General features: G+C 37.1%; 1 protein-coding gene across 1 annotated transcript in view; it reads right to left on the bottom strand.

Annotated features, from left to right (window-relative positions):
• Nucleotides 1–21234, bottom strand: part of NRPC1 (nuclear RNA polymerase C1) — a 95009-nt gene that overhangs the window by 6948 nt on the left and 66827 nt on the right. Inside the window, exons 19-22 of the mRNA XM_088972286.1 lie at nt 17360–17563; nt 16990–17265; nt 16258–16405; nt 6734–6885 (exon numbers count right to left, since the gene is read on the bottom strand). Of these exons, the coding sequence (XP_088828412.1) occupies nt 6734–6885; nt 16258–16405; nt 16990–17265; nt 17360–17563 (780 nt within the window). The remainder of the gene's footprint in view (nt 1–6733; nt 6886–16257; nt 16406–16989; nt 17266–17359; nt 17564–21234) is intronic.

Raw genomic sequence — 21234 nt, 5'->3', positions numbered from 1 at the left:
AGCAAAAGTCTCCAAGTAGTCTATACCATAAGTCTGAGTAAATCCCTTTGCAACTAACCGAGCCTTATACCTTTCAATGGAACCATTAGCATTATGTTTCACAGTAAATACCGATCTACATCCAACCAGTTTCTTTCCTTTAGGTTGGTCAACTAGCTCCCAAGTATTATTCCTTAGAAGAGCATCCATTTCAACCTCCATTGCATCTTTCCACTCAAGAACTGACAAGGCTTCCTACATTGTTCTGGGAATAGGAATATCAGCAATGGATGTGAGAAAGGACCTGTAAGATGGGGGCAGGCAATCATGGGACAGGAACTGGGAAATGCAATGAGCTGTGGATGTGGTGCAACGCCGTTTGCCTTTACGAACTGCAATGGGGAGGTCAAGGTCATCCAAAGGAGGTAAAGTAGCAACAGTTGAAGGTATCTCAGTGGGACCTGGATCTGATAAAGGGACTATGGTACCTGGATCTGGATCCGCAAAAGGAACTAGGGTTGTCTTGGACTGCTGATGATCGAAATCAACCTGCTTCCACCGCCTGTGATAGACTCTCAAATCCTGACACCTCTGACAACCCTCCCCATTACATCCCTCATCACTCAATGGAACTGGTAAAGGAACTTCTGATGAGTTAACCCCACTCTCACTCCCACTCTCACTACCCTCCCCCTGAGGAGAAACCCTAGGGTAATAGGGTACCTCCTCAAAGAAGTAACACCCATCGAGACAAATCTCCTCCATGAAGTAGGTTCATAGCAGCAATAACCCTTTTGAGTTTGTGCATAACCGAGAAAAATACATTTGGAAGCCTTAGGATCAAATTTGGAATGATGAGGTCTAAGAATCTGAACAAAGCAAGTGCAACCAAAGGTTTTAAGGGGAACAATAAACAATTCTTTATCGGGGTATAGAAAGGTAAATTGAGTCCGGACAACAGATAGGGTGTCTAGAGGCATGCCTTTTGTGCCTGATGAGGATGCAAAATCGGGATTAACAACCATATGAGCATTACCCCTTTTGTTCCTCAGTTTTGTTGGAACTAGATGAGGGTGCAACTTCCAACATGTGTCTTTAGTATGCTTAGGTTTCTTGCAATGTTCACACACTAGATCCCGCTTATCTTCCTTCTTTATATCCCTCTCCATATCACCCCCAAACTTAGGTTTAACTGCTACCAAGGCTGGTGGGAAGGGATGATGCTGCATCATAACCTTTTTCCTAGTCTCTTCACTATGCACTAAGGAGTAGGCTTGAGATAAGGTCACACTGTCCCTTGTTAGTATTTGCTGTCTCACAATATCATAGTCAGGATTCAGACCAACTAGGAATTCAAAAGCCCTATTAGTTTCAACTTGCTTTCTATGAGTCTGTGCATCCTTCTGACTTTCCCACTCAAGTGTTTCTAGGTGGTCAATTTCATGCCACAGAGATTTCAAGGTAGAGAAGTAAACCGAGACTAGTTTCTCTCCTTGCTTAAGGTTGTTAACCTCACACTTCAATTCATAAGGGGTTGGGAGTAAGTCTCTTTCATGACATCCCAGATTTCCTTGGCTGTTTTTGCCCACAAATATTTCCGGCTGATATGTGGTTGCACAGAGTTGCACAACCATGTCATAACCAAATAGTTCTCCTGAACCCATTTGGTATAAGTTTGGTCCTCCTTAGTTGGTTCTTTCACATCTCCCAACAAGTAGCTGAGTTTTCCTCTAACCCCCCAGTGGCCATCATGGCCGATTGAGTCCATTCTAAGTAGTTTGATCCATCAAACTTCACAGTTGAAACCTGAAAGGCATTCTCAGACATGTTACCAGAATTGCTAGTCCCAAAAACACCTTCCCCCTGATTCTTGAACTCCATTCTTGGTCAAGAATTAATAATAAAAAACCTTTTAAACTACTATAATAGAAAACAACACCCAAACAACTGATAACAACCGGCCTAGGTCTTCCAAAGAACAAAGAACAGAATTCTGTATGAAACCAGTTCAAAATCTGATTTGAAACCAACAACAGTTCTGAAGTTTAGGGTTTTCTCTCAAAATCCTAAAGGAAAAAACACAGATTTTCCAGCCGCACCTCTCAAAATAGACCAAGATGATTTTTTCCAAGGTTATTCTCAAGAAAAAAAACTTACTTTATGAAAGAAAATATTTGGCCGCCACCTTCTGTATGATGCAAAACCCTAATCTTGAGGATCCGAAGCCTTTTCTGATTCTTCCTGACTACTGGAACTCTCCCAGCCTTCTACAATCTTCTTAGTAGCAGCCGCACACTACCAGTAACCTCCAAGAATAAGCCAATCGTCCTTTGTTGAAAAACTTCTAAACCTAGGAGATTCCCGTGTAGTCAATCTAATTAGACTAACATAAGAACTCCTAAGTCGGCTCTGATACCAAGTAGTCGATCAAGAAGAAGAGAGGGAGAAAAGAGAAGAAGCACACAAAGAGATTTTGAAAAGAGAGAGGGTTGATCTGTTTATCTGCCGATCCACTCTTAATATTTATATATGTTGACTAATTGTAGAAGGGCTGAATTGCCCTTATTGCTTACATGGCAAATAAACTAATAATAAAGCTGAAATAACAAGCTGTAATAACAAACTGAAATAACTACCAACTAACACTGACATAACTAACAAAAATATGCTGCTGCCATACGAACACAGTGGGGACCACAGCAGTGGGGTCCACATCAGTGTTCTCTACAAGAGAGAAGAGGAAAGATCTTCATATGGTGTTCATTGATCTAGGAAGGCATATGATAGAGTTCCTAGAAAGATAATATGGTGGGCCTTGGAAAGGAAAGGGGTTCAAAATAGGTATATAGACCTAATTAAAGATATGTTTGAGGGGCAACAACCAATATTAGAATACCAATGGGAAAGACTTCAGATTATCTATTTGCACTGATCATAGATGAATTGACTAAACATATTCAAGAGGAAGTTCCATGGTATACACTGTTTTAATTGATGAAACTGATGAAGGATAAATGCAAAATTTATCTAATGGACAATTGCCTTAGAAAAAAGAAAAAAGAGGTTTTAAAATAAGTAGGACTAAAACAGAGTATATGTCCTGTAAATTTAGTACTAAAAGGAGTGTAGATTAAGAAACACATAGGATTGGAGACCAAGAGGTAACTCAATTGAATTTCTGGTACCTTAGTTCAAGAAAATGGAGGGTGCATCTAGACTGTTATTTGATAGGCAAATAACACTTAGACTAAAAGGAAAAATCTATAAAGCAGTTTGTAAGGCAAAAATGTGAATGCTAAGATAGATGGGAGGAAAAGCTAGAAATGATACATGAAGGAAGTCATAGGAACATAGGAGTAGCCCCAATAGGTGATAAAATGAGAAAAAAGTAGATTAAGATGGTTTGGTCACATGCATAGAAGAGCATCAACAGCACTAGTTAGAAGTGATTCATTACAAATTGAAGGGACTAAAAGGGCTAGGGGTAGACCAAAAATAACATGGGTACAAGTAGTAAGAAATAGAACAGATTAGTCTCCATCTTTTTGTCTTCAAAAATTGTGGTAATTCTTTCATTCCATATACCCCAAAGTGCTGCAGCCTAGTACACTGCTAAAGAATCTTCTTCCTTTTTGTATTGCAAGGCCATAAATTTGAGGCAAACAAGCCCATAAGTACTTCTTGCCAATGAGAACAAGTGGTTCCAAATCTTGGCTGCATACTTACAGTTACCAGAAGATGGTTAGTTTCTTCCCCATTTTCTATGCACAAAATGTAGACATGGGGAAAGAGGCACCAGTTTGTCCACTTCTTTTGATGTTTTTCACAAGAGTAACTTGATTTGCAGCTTCCCAACAGAAGAATTTTACTTTCTGAGGAATGGGACCATGCCAAAGAGCTACACAGGGCAGAATCTGAAATGGGGTTTGGGTAAAAGGTGCTGACTCTCTTAAATCTTTCCTTAGCCCAAGGTTCACTACCATTGGTGGTAACTAAGTCAGACACAGGCTTATTTTTTAAGGTAGAAAGGTTATAAATTCTAGGGAAAGCTTGGCTTAAAGTGGACCCCCCACCATAAATCCTTCGAAAACTTCACCTAGTTACCAGAAATTGGGTCATTCCTTATAGTTGCAGGAAGGTAGGAAGCAAAGACAAAATAGTTTTCCAAGGAGTTTTTAGCTGTGATGAGTCCCAACCATTAGTGTGCTGTGCATAAATGCTTTTTATGACTAAATGCCACAAAGAATCAGATTCTAAAGGAAATCTCCAAAGCATTTATGCACAGCACACTTATGGCTGGGACTCAGTCATTAGATGATCCTTCTTCCCATTATTTGAATCCCACAGAAAGTCTCTAATAATGTTCTCTAACCTTTTCAAAGCCTTCATAGGGGCCTTAAACAGTGAGAGGAAGTACACAGGCCCAAGGCTTAATTTTACAAAATGCTTAATGGCCTAAGGCTTAATGGCAGCCCCAAATGCTCTCCCTAGGATTACCACCCAGTGGCAACCCCAAATGCTTAATGGCCCAAGGCTTAATTTTACAATCCAATCAAGCTGCACACTCTTCCAAATCTTCCATATTAAGACTCACCAAACCACAATTGGCTAAATTAACTTTTAAACCTGTAACTCTCTCCACCAGTCCCTGAATTCTCTTAAGACTAGTTAGATCCTGTGGGCCTGTATATTCCCCCAAAATTACTGTCATCAGCAAACTGCAAGTGGAACACTAATTGATTTTGTCTACCCACCCTAAAGCCTTTACCAATATTCCTTTCATCTGCTCTCCTCGTCAAGTTTGAGAAAATCCTTCCAATAGAATGCCTTTATTTTAGGTGGAACCCAGCCCATGGATACTGCCTCCATAGGAAAAACCAAGCATGATTTTGGGGATGCAGACAACTTATGGAAGACTGAGGCACAAGTGATGGGGTCCAGAACTCAAATTATTTTATCCCCATAATAAGATTAAGAAAAAATCCTTCCATACAATTTGTAATATCAAAGACAGTAGACACTTCACTATCTCTTTCTAAATCCAAAATTTCAATTAATCAAACGATTAGCAAAGGACACACAATGGCTTATAGTTTATTTTTGTAAGCAAGTAGAGGTTTGAGAATCTAGTCATCAAAAGGGTATGACCCCACGACACATCCTCACACAGTCTGATCTTCCCCTCAGAGGACATCATACCTGATGAAATGAGAAAAAAAAAAACTGGTAAAAACCTGATGGCCTTCTAAGGGGGACTTTGGCAGATAATCCGGCTTCCTGTCCAACGGCTGCAAGTCCACGACACATCCTCACACAGTCTGATCTTCCCCCCAGAGGACACATCATACCTGATGAAATGAGAAAAAAAAACTGGTAAAAACCTGATGGCCTTCTAAGGGGATGCAAGGAGGAAATTGGCAGATAATCCAGCTTCCTGTGGCTGCAAGTCCAGGTGTATTCGTAACCATGGCAAGCAACACCACCTTTTTTTTCCACATACAAAGAATGCCATTATGCCATGTTCAAGTATATTCTGATCTTCTCCTCAAACATTTTTGCACCACTTATGCCATGCATTAATTCCCTAAAATTTTCCAATAATGCCACTCAATACCTTCATAGTACTTTTTTTTTGCACTCCCCCTCTTTGTGTTTTAATAATTGATTCCACATGATAGACGATACAAAATGTTCTGCCAAGAAATATACTAAAAGTTTATTAACCAGTACAATATAATCGAACAATCATATTAAGGACTGCTATTCTTGCATTGATATTTCAAACTTAGATTCTTATTAAAATATCAAACTTTTAGATTTTTCAATCTCTTCCAATCAATTTGTTCTTTTGTGTTTCTCAGTTGGAGGTTTACCTAGATAAAAAAGTAATATTTACAGCAATGTGTGTGAAATACTTATGACACATGACAGGAAAATATAGAAAGGCTCCGACATAATTTAATCCTCTATTTTTATCAGTGACAGTTCAACAAGATTTAAATCCATACTTCTAACTGCAGTTACTATTTTGGCTTTAGAAAACTGAAAGATTCAAATGGGAGATCAAAGAGTTAACAAGGACAAATGCTAGTAAACTGGGTAAAACAATGTCTGGAAAAGAATTTCTTTTAGGTGGCCTTGGTTCAATAGAGTATCAAATTCAGGGGAAGGTGATAGCCTTCCAGTTAATAAAGGCAACAGCATTCGAAAAGGGGGCAGAGTCAGCGAAAGAAGAAAAAGGTCATGAGGTGGCTTGAGAGCACCTTCTCCTTTCTTCTGTGCTCTGCTTTTACTTTTCTTTTATAGATAGGTTTTTGGCTTTGGTGATGCAATATTCATGTACTTTTTCTGGTTATTATTATCATTATTTTTCCTGGGAGACTTGCCTGTTGGCTGTTTATCTTTTTATCTCTGTTGATTGTTAATGGGATTTGGGCTTTGTAACTTGTATGTTCTGGGAATTTAATTAAGACTTGGCATAGCTAAGTGATGCTAGCCTTGTTTTTTGATGTTTCTGGGAATTTGTTACTTGCTTCTATTCCTTTGTCATCCCTCTTCTATAAGGTATGAATATTATACTTGCTGAAAAAAAAAACTCAAGTATTTGACATCCATTAAAATAATCTTACAGTATTAGGACTTAATAGTATAATTCCATGCTTCTCCTATCATCTTTCCATAATATTCAATTGTACAAAGTAAAAAAAAAAAAAAAGCATGCAATACCGTCTTCTTCAAAAGATGAAATGCATACCTCCCCCAATACCGTCTTCTCAATACAGCCTTTTACTATTCTCGCAGATTTCACATTGTCATCACACTCAAGTGTTGCAGTGATAATGGGTGTACTGATATTTTTGGCTCCATTTATTATTTCCTTGATGCGAGGAACCCCAAGTGTGACATCTGATGCCAGGTTAATGGATCACATTGAAATTATTGGAAAACATTCACATTGAAATTTTTGGCTCTATTTATTATTTCCTTCTCAGAGCTAGACATAAAATTCACAAGAAAATGATTTAACAAGTAAAAAGGTCTTTACCATCATTTTTCTGTAACCAATGAATTTTCAGGATATAAAACAATAAATGTCTGAATTTAGCTATCCACTATGATGAGTTCGCAGATGGTGCACCGTGCACATGCACAGGCTTGTTTTTGATCAGTATCAGATCTATTAGAATCCAACCTGCCTTTGAATTCTGCTAAAATGGTAACAGTAGAAATAAGAGAAAGAGAAGAGAAGAAAGAAGAAGAGAAGAGAATAGAGAGGGAGAAAAGTCTGGTTTGAACAAGAGAGAAAATCAATGTCTCTCCATTCGGCCAGAACTGTTTTATATTTCTATTAATCAGGAAATGACACCTTTGCCCCTACTTAAGTGAGGGACACAAGAACTAACATAACTTTACACATCAGCAACTTAAACATAAGCATAAAGACAAAATTACCCCTACAAAGTTGACATTAACACTCCTCCCTCAAGCTGGTGATTATATATCATATAGTCCTAGCTTGTTACATATATAGTCCACTCTTCCCCGACTCAACCCTTTGGTAAGCAAGTCTGCCCATTGATTTCCTGTGTTAACATATGCAGTATCTATCACTCCACTCAGCACCTTCTCTCTTACAAAGTGACAATCAACCTCTATGTGCTTGTTTCTCTCATGAAACACCAGATTAGAAGAGATATTGACTGCAGCCTAATTGTCACAGTAGAGCTTCATTGGAGTGTCAACAGTGCATCTCATCTCCTGTAGAAGGTTCCTTAGCCACACTAATTCATAAGTAGTATGTGTCATAGCTCTATATTCTGCCTCTGCACGGCTTCTTGCCACAATTGTCTACTTCTTACTTTTCCATGTCACCAGATTACCCCCAAGAAAAGTACAATAGCCTGTAGTGGATCTCCTATCAGATATAGAACTAGCCCAATCAGCATCAGTATATCCTTCTATTTCAAGTTTTCCTCCACTTCTATATATCAGACCACGACCAGGAGCCCCCTTTAAATACCTCACAATCCTTAGAACTGCATCCCAATGTGGAACACGAGATTTCTGCATGAAATGACTTATCACACTAACCGCAAATGAAATGTCTGGCCGAGTAATGGTTAAATAGTTTAGTTTACCTACTAGCCGCTGGTACCTGCCAAGGTCTTCAAAATCTTCACCCATATCGCTGCACAATTTAGTGTTTGCTTCCATATGTGTTTCAGCTGGTTTAGCACCTAACAATCCTGTTTCTTCCAATAAATCAAGAACATATTTCCTTTGACACAAGTTAATACCATGCTTAGACCTTGCTACTTCCATCCCCAAGAAATACTTTAGTTTACCAAGGTCCTTTGTCTGGAAGTGTTCTTGCAGAAAGGTTTTCAACTTATCGATTCCCACTTTATCATTCCCGCTAATAACAATATCATTTACATACACCACCAATAGGATCTTTCCAGCCTAAGAGTCATGACTGAGGGTTGAATGGTAAACTTGGCACTGTTTCATACCAAACTTCTTTACCACTTCACTGAACCTACCAAACCATGCTCGAAGAGACTGTTTAAGTCCATAAATGGCCTTCTTTAGTTGGCACACCTTACCATCCTCTCCTTGAGCAACAAACCCCGGTGGTTGCTCCATATAGACCTCCTCAAGTAGATCACCATGTAAGAAAGCATTCTTGAAATCAAGCTGATAGAGAGGCCAATCATACATAGCAGCAAGAGATATCACAACACAAACTGAACCAATCTTAGCAACCGGGGATAAGGTCTCTGTGTAGTCAATACCATAGGTTTGGGAGTACCCTTTGGCAACCAGTCTAGCTTTCAGCCACTCTACACTACCATTAGGTAAGTACTTAACAATGTAAACCCACTTATAATCGACAACCTACTTACTAGGAGGAAGTGTTGGTGGGGTCCCATGTATGATTATGAGTTAGAGCAGAGAGTTCTTCCATTGCACGACGCCACCCTGGAGAGGCAAGAGCTTCCTGGACATCCTTAGGGACAACGGAGGATAACAAGGAGATAAACTGGCTATGGGAAGCAAAAAGGTGAGTGATAGAAACATAAATAGAAATAAGATGAAGGGTACAACTGTGTTACATTTTCACAAGGCAATGGGAAGATCAAGTTCAACCACTAGGGTTGGGGCTGGTAATGGGTACAACTGTTGGATCTGTCGACGATGATGGAGTTGGAGGAGCCAGTACATGTTGGCGATGTGTATACACATGACGAATAGGTGGTCGTTCAACAGGTGGTGGCATCGGAAGAAAAGACTTGGTCACAATTGGAACAAATGAAACGGAATCCTCAACTGGAAGGGGAAGAGGAGGAGGTGGTGAGGAGGAAGAAACATCACCTGACCCCAAGAAAACGGAGTGAATTCAAAGAAAGTAACATCAACACACACAAAGAAACGTCGAGAACCTTGATGATAACACTTATACCCTTTCTGAGTTTGGGAATAGCCAAAGAAGATGCACTTAATGGATCGTTCATCTAACTTGTCCCTTCCTGGTCCCAGATTATGAACAAAACAAACACACGCAAAAACCCAAGGAGAAAGAGGAAACAAAGACAAGGTAGGAAACAAAGTGGTGAATGGAGAATGACCATCAAGGATAGACGTGGGCATCCAGTTAATCAGGAAGCAAGAAGCACAACATCACTCCAAAAAGGTTTGAGTACATTCATGTGGTGCATGAGGGATCGAGCAGTTTCCAAAAGATGACGATTCTTTCTCTCAACCACCCCGTTTTGTTGTGGGGTGTAGGTACATGAAGTTTGATGGATAATGCCATGTTGGTCCAAATATTCTTGAAATGGTGTAGAAAAATATTCACGACCATTATCGGAAAGAAAAATTTTAATGTGAACACCAAATTGGTTGCAAATTTTAGCATAAGTTTTTGGAAAATGACAAACAATTCACTTCTTTCTTTCATTAAATAAAGCCACGTCATCCTTGAATAATCATCAACAAAAATAACAAAGTATTTATACCCATTGTATGACATTACTTTATAAGGACCCCAAACATCTGAATGAACTAAAGAAAAATGACTCAACATACGTTTATCAACCCTAGGACTAAAGGGAACACGATGATGTTTCCCCAATTGACACGACTCGCAATCCAAAACAGAAAGATGACTCAACGAAGGAACAAGAGACTTCAAAACTTTCAACGAAGGATGACCAAATCGATAGTGCCACTGGAGAGGAGAAAGAGATGACTGGAGAGTTGTTGTCGTACTTCCACCACCGTCAAGATAATACAATCCACCATGTGATATCTGTGCATCTTCTTGTTCCCAGTCGTCATACACATGAGAGCCAGTAGAGGGTTTTTCGTCCCTTATGTGTTTCACTTTCTTCTTTGCCTTAAGAAAAACTTCTACTGATTTTGCCCAAGGTACATAATTTTCTCCATTCAGCTTAATAGTGGTCATCTGAACATTCAGGTAGTCAGTAAGAACCATCACACTAGTTTTACGGTCATTGTTGTCTCCCATTGCTGAATTCAGTTATTGCTGAATTCTGCACATTGCACACTAAACCACACTGCACACTGAACCACACTGTTCTCAGCACTTGTTATTGCTGAATACTGCCCTCTCTACACCACACGACTACCTGAAAACTCACCACACTGTTTGAGGATCACTCCCCCTTCAAATCACACTGAAATTTGCATAAACCCTAACACACTACAATCTGAATTCCCACCATATGATCTGAAACACACATCATTTGATTCACAAAAAAAAAAAAAAAAAACTGCATGAAAAACCTTTTACCTAATCACCAGAAAATCATACTATACTCGACACCCACTGCATCACATGAATCAGCCTTCTTCTCTTCATCGATTAGGGCAGGGTTTCCTACAAACCACAACAACCAACCATGAACTGCACGACTGGAGGAATAGAAACCACCAAGGGAAGAGGGCGATCACTCCTTTTCAGCCCCTTCCCTTATCTCCAACTGATGGCGAAGAAAACAAGAGAAAACCCTAGACTGGGTGCGTGAGGAACAGAATTCTGGGCAGTTTCGATTTGCTCAGTTAGGCTCTGATACCATATTAGAACCCAACCTACTTTTGAATTCTGTTAGAATGGTAACGGTAGAAATAAGAGAGGAGAAGAGAAAGAAGAAGAAGAGAAGAGAATAGAGAGGGAGAAAAGTCTAGTTCGAACAAGAGAGAAAATCAGTCTCTCTCCATTCGGCCGGAACTGTTTATATTTCTATTAATCGGGAAATGACACCTTTGCCCCTACTTAAGTGAGGGATACAAGAACTAACATAACTTTACACATCAGCAACTTGAACATAAGCATAAAGACAAAATTACCCCTACACGGTCGACATTAACAAGATCCAATGAGAATTTTATTGCTGAAAAAAGAGGACAAAAGTTGTTTATCTGAAACAATTAGCAAGACTGAAAGTACAATCTTGAAAACCCAAACAAAGCCCAGATTACACTTTCAATGCCCATGGAATCATTGAGGATGCATTTGGGAGTGCTTTTCCTTTCTAAATAGGCAAAAAGGCCACATGCATACACTCATTATTGATTTACCCAAAACATACAAGATATGAGCATTTTATTTTAGGGTTTTACTATTTAAGCATAGAAGAACTGAGGGGGTTTTTTAGTAATAAATACAAAAAGAAAATATATTAAGAAAGAGAGCAGAAAGATGCAATGAGCACATCACCCAGGAAGAAAACCCATCTACCAGCCACACTCCCAAAACCCTCAAAATACAACAAAAAACATTGATAACACCTCTTCAACTGAAAATAGAAGGAAAAAACACACAACCAACCCTAACACAATACTTTTCTATACACTACTAACAACATCATTACAACCACTCAACATTAGGCTCTGTTCCCCCAATAGTTGATAGAAAACCAGCATAAATTTCAGAATCAAGGGTTTTGAGTGATTGCAATTTAGCTCTCTCTCTCTCTCTCTCTCTCTCTCTCTCTCTGCGTATCTGCATATACACTTTCTCTTCTATCATAATTTTTTCTTCTCTTTTCTTTTTCCTGTAACTAACAAGACAAGGGTTCTGCTCCATACATTTTCCTTATTTTTGTTATTAATCTATCATTCTCTTAATAGATTTACGGGATTTGCTTTTTTTTTTTTCATTTTTTGTTATTACTCTCTCTGCCCCTTCTTTGCATTCCCTTACACTCAATACCTGAAAGTTAAGCACTTAAGCTTCACACTTTTTGTAATAAATGATGGTATGGAGCATTGCACTAGCAATGGCATATAAAATTACAATTATATGTGCAATTGCATGTAAGATGATCAGTCTCAACATTCTACAAATTAAATCTTTTGTTTCTTCTATTGAGCTCGAGTCAAGAGCTCCATCTAGATATAAAAACTCCCATGGTTTAAGATGCCCCTAATTTCCCTAATATTTCCATGACATATTTCCATTCCATAGTTAGCGACATGAAATTTTACCGGAATTGACATTTCCCCAATGAACACAACCAACATTATGTGGAGATAATTTCCACAACATATTTCCATTTCCACTTCCACTTCCAAGGGTAGTGACATGAAATTTTATTGGGATCCAGTGTTTTAAAAGGCATGGGAGGCGTACACTTGGAGGCGCGCCTCTAGGCGAGGCGCTCCCAAAATGCCCTGAGGCGTATGCTAGAGGCGCTAACACCTCTGAGGCGTAGCCTCTTGCACTTTTTTCATGAGGCGTGCTAGAGGCATACGCCTCATGCGCCCCATGCACATCTGATATAAAAAGACAGAAAAAAAAGAAAAAAGAAAAAAAAAAGGAAAGGAAAGGAAAAGAAAGGGAAGGGAAAGAAAAAGAAAGAGAAGAAAAAACGAGAAAAGGAAAGAAAAGGAAAGGAAAGGGAAGGGAAGAAAGGATAAGGGGAAAGAAAGTGGTTTGCCCCCTTCCACTTAAGGAGGCTTACACCTCCTTGTGTTCAGGAGGCTTATGCCTCTTGCGTTCTAAACTACGCCTCACGCCTCTAGGTAGTGGAATGCCTCGCGTCACGCCTTCGCGTTTTAAAACATTGTTGGGATCAACATATTCTTCAATGAACACTACCAGTACTTTGTGGAGCCCAAGAGTATTATAACATAAGTTGGCGACAATATTCCAGATTTGTGAAGTAATAATGTTATTTTACGCCTAACTTACATGATAACCACCTTGAGTTAGCTCAATATTCATTTCAAACATGAAGTTAAATATTAATTTTTTGTTTCTGTAATAGATTATATGGTTGATCTATTACAATCATTTACCTTTTCTATGAGTTTAAATCTTGCTTTAACGCATTCTATTATGAAACTCTGAATCTTAAGATTTTCAAGGCAACTTCAGAATGTATTCTTTTGTCCATAACCTTAGTTTCTTAACTTTGTTTAATGATTTAGAACAAGATAGTGATTTAAAAAGGTGTGCCTATGCTTCTTTTATCATTTCATAAAATGATTATATGTTTTGCATATTTTACACAGTTTCCACTATGTCTATGATTTTTACAATATTTCCAATATGATATTTCTGACATTTCAAATATGTTCTTATATTTGGATGGCCGACATTTCCACCGACATCGACATTTTAAACCCCGAAAACTCCTACCTATGGTGTATTTAATAAACTCATATTATATTAATTCCATTGACATTTTATTTCAGAAAGCTTGAGCTCGAGCCCATGGGCCTAAAATTTTGTCCAAGCCCGATAAAGAACGGTTAGGCTAGGTTTATTTTTTCCTACCTACAATGTAATTTAATAAACTAATATTATATTAATTTGGTAATAATTTAGTACTCATATATATTGATAAATTTTATTATATGCAATATTATCGAGGCGGGCATATTTGATAAAGCCCGAGCTTTCCCCAAAAACTAGTCAGGCCTAGTGCTTAGAGCCTGAGCCCTAGCCCATGGGCCAGCCCATATGGAGATCAAAATCTTAATCTCAGAATTGGATTTCTTTAAATTGTATCAAAGGAATATCTAGGTGGTGAGCTAAAGAGGGGGATTATGTTTGAAAGCAAGGTTCAAAGTATCAGAAATTTTAAGAGACGTAATGGGATATGCCTTGGATACACGCGTATCAAAGAAAAATTAAGATATGCATGGAAACACTAATAAATACTTAAATAAATCATAAAAATACATCAATAACACTAAATATAAGCCCCCTATGAGGTAAACATACATTAAATTAATATATTTTAATGGGTTTTATGAGGAAATACATCATAATCAATTATAATTTCCATTAAAAACCCTATGCTTAACTATAATTTATAAACTATAAATCTTATGTTTTAAGGGGTGGGAAAAGCCCACCTATCCTATCCAACCATAAGATATGCTTTAGAACAACTTTTAATTAAAAATTATTTCTCATTTAAATAATTAGTCTATTTTTTAATTCAAAAAATTACAAAAAATCAAATATAAATATACATTGTATTTTAATTGCTCTATTAGATATGATAGATCCATCCATAGGTCTACAATATATTCAATTTTTATGATTAGGTCATAAAATTATAATAATCATTACTTATTTTTGAATTCTGAAAAATATAAAAAATCGTAAGAATAATTATTGAAGAAGAAATTACAATTGCTCTATGGGTACCATATTCATAGATCTACAACATACATAATCTTTAGGGGCTAACCACAAGAAAAAAAATAAAAAATTAATATCTTTTATTTAATTCCAAAAATTACAAAAAATCAAAGAAAAATATGGTATAAGAAATTTCAGTTGCTCTAAGTATATGATAGATCATCCATATATCTACAACATATTAAGTCTTTATAGAATGATAAAAAATACATGTTTCAATTTTTTGTTTTTGTTTTTTTTTTTTTTTATATTTTCCCAAGAAATAAGGTAGATCAACATAGATTTAAACATTTTCAAGCACTCAATAAAAAAAATAAACAAGAAATCACATGAAATTATGAGAAAAATTGAAAAAAATACATAATTTTGCAATATTTTCCAAAACTTGAAAAATCTTCAAAAACCTTGATGGTTCACACTAGTTTCTTGCATTTGTTGGAGATATAGCACTCCAGGAATGAGGTTTGGAGTTTTAGAATCATTTGGGGGGTGAAAGAAGCCTTCTTCCCATCCCTTATTTTTTTTTTTCGTTTTCTGCTTGTATGTTTTTCACAACATATTGTCTGATACGCCCAATACATTGTTGATACTGGAAAACACAGGTACAATAAGTGGAAAAAAGACAATACCACTAGTTTCCCACCATATCTCGTATTGAGCATTCAAATATACGATGTGACAAGCCCTATATTGGGCATATCATGTCGAACTTCTAAACCATGTTTGGAAGTGCTTTGAGTGGCTTGGCATGAAAGGATGCAGGTTCCTAAAATTAGAAAATCTTGAAAACTAGGGTTTTAGTGGGAATTTTTAAGGTTGTGTTAATGGGATGAAAATGATCAAAATATGGGAAGTTTTTCTCTCTAGAGAAAATGTGTTAAATCAAACCCTTATTGGATATTGAATGATGTCTCTTCATTGTTTCTAGGTTTTTGGAGGTTGTTGGTGGATGAACTAAGAAAACTTGGAAGAAAAGATAATAGAGAAGAAAAATCTAAGAAGTAGAGGATAATCTCCACAATTCATAGCCATTTTTTAAATTTCACACATATTTATTTGTCTTTGACAATATCTTTGAAATTTTAAATACAACTAATATGACTAAACAAGCTAAACTCTTAGGCTGGGCCAAGGCATGCAATAGACCAAAATGATCCTATTAATAAAAAATGTCTATAAAGTTCCGATTTTGATTCTTCAGCTTTTGCATCACACATTCTCCTCTCAGACTCTTTAGCCTGCTCTCCTATATTTTCCCCCATCAACATTTCCAATGATTTGTTCCCCATCAACTCCAAACAATATGTCCAAACCATAAGTTTTTCATAATCATACCTACATAATGATTGCAAGCTTGTACTATGGTATGAAGGATTGTATATGAAAATAATTGGCTTCATTGAAAGAGGAGCTAAAATCAACAGTGCAGGGAAAAAAGAGCTGCTTCTTGTACCATATGGTTTAGAGTAAGCGTTAATTTTGTAAAAAACATTTATTATTAATTTTGACAAGCATTAGTCAACAAATTGGCAGCATAACAATAACGAAATAGAAGAAAATCAGAATATGATGATCAATCAATGAATAAAGGATACTCATGCTAGCAACTCCAGCAAAGTGGAAAGTCTTTAATGTCATTTGTGTCCCAGGTTCTCCTATACTTTGAGCTCCAATTGCTCCAATTGCAGCTCCAGCTTCAATTCTTTTTAAATGGTAACGTGAAATGCATGTCTCTAAGAAAACCTTCCATATAGAAAAAGGCATTTCGTATTAAATGCAAGCCACTAGAATGCTACTGAAAATTAGACATTATGTAATTATTTTTTAAAGAGTTGCAAATAGAATGAAAATACAATGTACAAAGGTTCATGGTTAGCATTTACTTGTTATACATTCCAAATTGTATAATCTCTAGGAATAAAAAATGCTGTTTTTGATAATAAGAAAATTATGCAAAAACAGAAGAAAATAAAATACTTGTATGGAAGCACAGAGGCCCAAACAAGAGTTAAACAAATATTGAGAGATGATTTGAAGTGCTGATACATGGTAGTCAGACTGCAGTTATCTTTTGCACCCATAAGAAGAAGCAATCTGTTGCAAGGGGCTAGAGGGACTAGGGGCAGACTGAAGGATATTGGTTGTAGTAAGAATGATTTAAGCAGTCAGAGTTTAACAATGACATGGCACTAAGCAGAACAGAGTGGCGAAACAGGATTCATGTAGTGAACAGAATGTTGATGATTGCTGTTATTAGATTTGTCTGTTAATAATTTTTCATTACAGATAACACAAAGTTGAAGGAAAAAATGAATATTAGATTTTACCTTTAGCTGTTGGGTGGTAATGCCAGATATATTTGCAGCAATATGTTCTAGAATGTCAGAATTATCCTTCTTGGCATACTCTTCATCAAGTCCAAGTGCTTTCCTTGTGTTCCTCAAAATACTAATGCGATTTTGAATGAAATCCACTAGTAGTTTCTTAAAGGCACTTGAGCAACCCCCATCAGGAGTCATATCATATCTGGAGATCCTATCATCAAGAATTTTTATGATTTCTGAAGGACACAAGCTAGCATTTGTGTCACTAGGGCAAGTAGCCTGAAAGAGTCAAATAACATATCCTTGAGGTGGCTTCTTACAGAAGTTCCTGATTTAACCAAACAAAAAGAAGAGAGTGAGGGAGAGACGTGACCTTAGTTTTCAAGTACACTCGCTCCAAATTTAGAGGAATCCCCTTTTTTCCTTCCATGTTTGCTGGATCCAAGCCATCATCTCCATAAAGAAATTGTACTACCCCTCCGCTAGCATTTCTTACTGTGTCATCATAATAAACAGCTAGGTCCTCCAAGGCTTTAATCAATCTACGAGACATATAGCCAGTGTCTGCTGTTTTCACCTGCATTAACAAAACGATCCATTAACCACAGAATTTAAGGTCACATTTTGATATTGAATTTCCTCACTATCAGGTCCCAATGCAAGAGTCAAACATAAGCTTATGGTTGGAGAAAGAACATCAGTGTTGAATTGAAAGCAGAAGTGAAAGCACTATAAGGATATAACAAATGAATTCTTTGAGTTCAACTCAACACAATACTTAAGTAATGTGATCAACCCTATGGAAGATGAACATGGAGAATTCTATTTGAATGAACCATGTTGTATTGCCTAGATTTCCTCATTCTTTACCAAAACACTTCAATCTTTCTTTTAAGGGTTTGGAATATATTCTGTTGGATTTTAATCTCATTAGAGATTAAATCAAATGGGGTTTGATTGATTAATTATATGGTGTGGTTGACTAATCACACTAGAACCAATTCTTGAAAGCCTTGTCCCACATTGGAAATCATTAAACAAGTTTTGAGTTTTTAAATAGTAGTTTGTTTACACTCCTTATAATTATAAGAGGAGAGTATGGAGGCTTGCTACTGTTCCCGTTTGAAATTGTGACTGTACAAAGAGCCTTTTTTGAACCAGCACCTTCCTCTTCAAGGTGACTCTTCAGAAATTATACAAGGAGTGTGAATCAAGCAAATGAATACACAAGTTTTTCAAAAAGTCACTCGTCTCTCTCAGTTGAATATGCTACTGTCTCACATAAGGTTTCTTCAAAGACTAGTCAACTTTGCTGGTTGTGGATTCTCGCCCAAAGCTCTATTCTATCCAGGGAACATATTTTCTTGTAGCCCAACAGCAAACTCAGTAAAACTGAGTGGGGGCAAATAACGTTTTAAAGACAGTGTCTTTAGGCACACCTCAGAGCTTCTCCTCTAAGTTTCCGTGACCCCAATTCCCAACATATTGTCAATTATTTTTGATAGCAAAGGGAAAGCATTATAAAAATGAAAATAAAGAGAGATACAAACTGAGGTGATGGGGCCATAGTTTTCAAGGCGCCAAGGCAAGACTAGGTGACAGGGGGTGCCTTGTCGCCTAGGTGATGGATTTTTTTTTTATGTTAAAAATATAGATCCTAGGGTAGTTCCTTAGGTACCATAACCATACTTCCTTAATCATTCATAATTTTCATAAGAAAAGAATAAAGTTCATATTAAAGTATAGAAAATCAACATATACATGAGAAGAAAAAGAAGAAGGAAAGTAAAATTAAAAAAATATATATATATAGGGGCTGAACCTTTTTTGTTATAGGAGAAATAACAAAACACCCTGAGGCGTAGGCTCCAGGCGAGGCGCTTCCAAAACATCCTGAGGCATAGGCTAGAGACGCTGACACCTCTGAGGCATATGCCTCAGGTGCAAGAGGCATACGCTTCATGCACGTATTTCATGAATCGTGCTAGAAGCATATGCCTCATGTGCTTCATGCACACCTCAATTTTTTTTTTTGAAAAAAGGTAAAGTAATTTATTCAGAATAAAAGAGGATTACAACAAGGCCCAGACCACTAGATCTACCTGGGCCAAAAACAGATTACAAGTACATCCATGATTTAGTGCAAAACAAATGAGATACATTCTGATTTTTAAATTCCTCATTCACCGACACCCAGGAACAAATCTTACCCACCGCTTTCTGCACTACTTCTGGGCTTTTGGGTTGATCACAGAAGATTCTGTTGTTTCTTTCAGTCCAAACGGACCAAAGAACAGCTTGCAGAATGGTATTCCAAACAAGTTTTCCTTTCTTACTGAGACCCTCCACTCTCCAACACATTAGCAGCTCCTTCACACCTCATATAAAAAGACTAAAAACAAGAAAAAAGGAAAAAAAAGGAAAGGAAAAGAAAAGAAGGGGAAGGGAAAGAAAAAGAAAAAAAGAGAAGAAAAAGAAAAGAGAAAAGGAAAGGGAAGGGAAGAAAAGATAAGAGGAAAGACACTAGTGCTATGCATCTTTATTCTTCTTAACATAAAAAATTTATTAAAAATAAAGAAAAACTGAGATCCCCCCTTAAGGAGGCTTACACGTCCTTGTGTTCGAGAGGCTTATGCCTCTTATGTTCTGAACTATGTCTCACGCCTCTAGGTAGTGGAACGCCTCGCATCATGCCTCCGCGTTTTAAAACATTGAGTAGTACTTCTACTTATTGGTTCAGGTTTTGAAGTGTTTGAGGGTTCAATACAGAATTTAGCAATGTTTGTGTTGATTAAATCCTAATAAATAAGAAAATAATAAAAAAATTAGTATATAAACATAAAAAATGATTATTTTAGTTTAATAATGTTAATTTTATAATTATAATCTCAAAAAAGAATGAACAAAAAAGTATTTTATAATAGAAAGTAAAAAATTGCTTGGCAATTAGGCAAAGCGAGCCTCAAAGGGCACCTCATCGCCTAAGGCGCCGCCTTGAAAACTATGGATGGGACATCACCAAAGAAAACACAAAAACTGACATCCCATTCCACAACTGTTAAAAACATAGACATCACTTATCAAGACCCATAACTAAAAAGATCCTCCAAAGAGAAACCCCCACCCAATACAAATTGCAAGAACATACTGCCAACTATTTTCAAGACTAAACAAAAAATCAACCTGCAAAATCCAAAAATATCCAAGACATTGCCGATATAACATAAAATACTCAAAAGACAAACCTTTTTGATCAATACTTCCTGCTCCACCATCTTCAAGACACCTTAATACACTTCAAAAAAGCTCCACCCTATCACCCCAATATTGTAAATTTTATATTAGATGCATTCCCATTTTTCTTGGGATCATGCATATCCGCCAATGTGTCTTCATGCAAATAATTTTGTAACATCTTCTCTTTTCTTCTTTGAAGGCTTTTCAGCAGGAGAAATTATCAAGAATTGGAAAGAAGCTGATTATTCAGCTCCTCTTAAATGTGACTATTCCACTTTGGTCCCCTCCAGTTATTTGGGTTCACAAATTGAATTTTGATGGAAGTAGTCAAGGCAACCCAGGCCTTTAAGTATAGGAGGAGTTTTAGAGATGTGGAAGGAAAACTTCTTGCTATGTTTTTCAGTCCCATTGGAGTAGATGATTCCTTAAGAGCTTTTTGTGGTTCTGGAAGGGATAAGGAGGGCGAAGGAATTAAATATCAGAAAATTGGTTGTAGAAGGTGACTCAATGTTGGTCATTTTTGGCTTGCTACAAAAGGAAGAGAATGGGCTCTCTGGAAGTTTACAAATGAGAAAAAGATATACAAAACACAAACTCAGGACGTGGAAATGGAAATTAAGCTTCAGTGGATTAAGAGAAATGCAAACTCCCTTGTGGATGCACTTGCGATACAAGGGGAGGAAATAGCTAATATTTTTTTGTCGCAATATTGTAATATAAGTTCTATTCTTGGGGAGGGTTAAGAGATTTTACCCCTCCCCTTCCTCTATTGTAATTATTGCTCTTAAATCTTCATATATTTATCCAAAGAAAGTATCTTCTCATTTCTTCTATGGTGTGTTGGTGGCATGCTATCTTTGGCATTGGGGTTGTTTATGATAATTGTACATCTTAGGAGTCTAAGCATCTTTGGGCTGGGGAAAGCAGGTGAGCTTTATTATTTTTTACCATCCCCCTAGCCTTGAGTATCTCTCCTTACTCCTGCCTATAAGCTTTTTACACCACATATGA

The sequence above is a fragment of the Nelumbo lutea genome, chromosome 2 (genome assembly GCF_056320005.1).
Source record: "Nelumbo lutea isolate HS-2025 chromosome 2, American lotus-T2T, whole genome shotgun sequence".
Classification (NCBI taxonomy): domain Eukaryota; kingdom Viridiplantae; phylum Streptophyta; class Magnoliopsida; order Proteales; family Nelumbonaceae; genus Nelumbo; species Nelumbo lutea.
The sequence above is the reverse complement of the archived record's forward strand: the minus strand, read 5'-3'. Positions and strand labels throughout refer to the sequence as shown.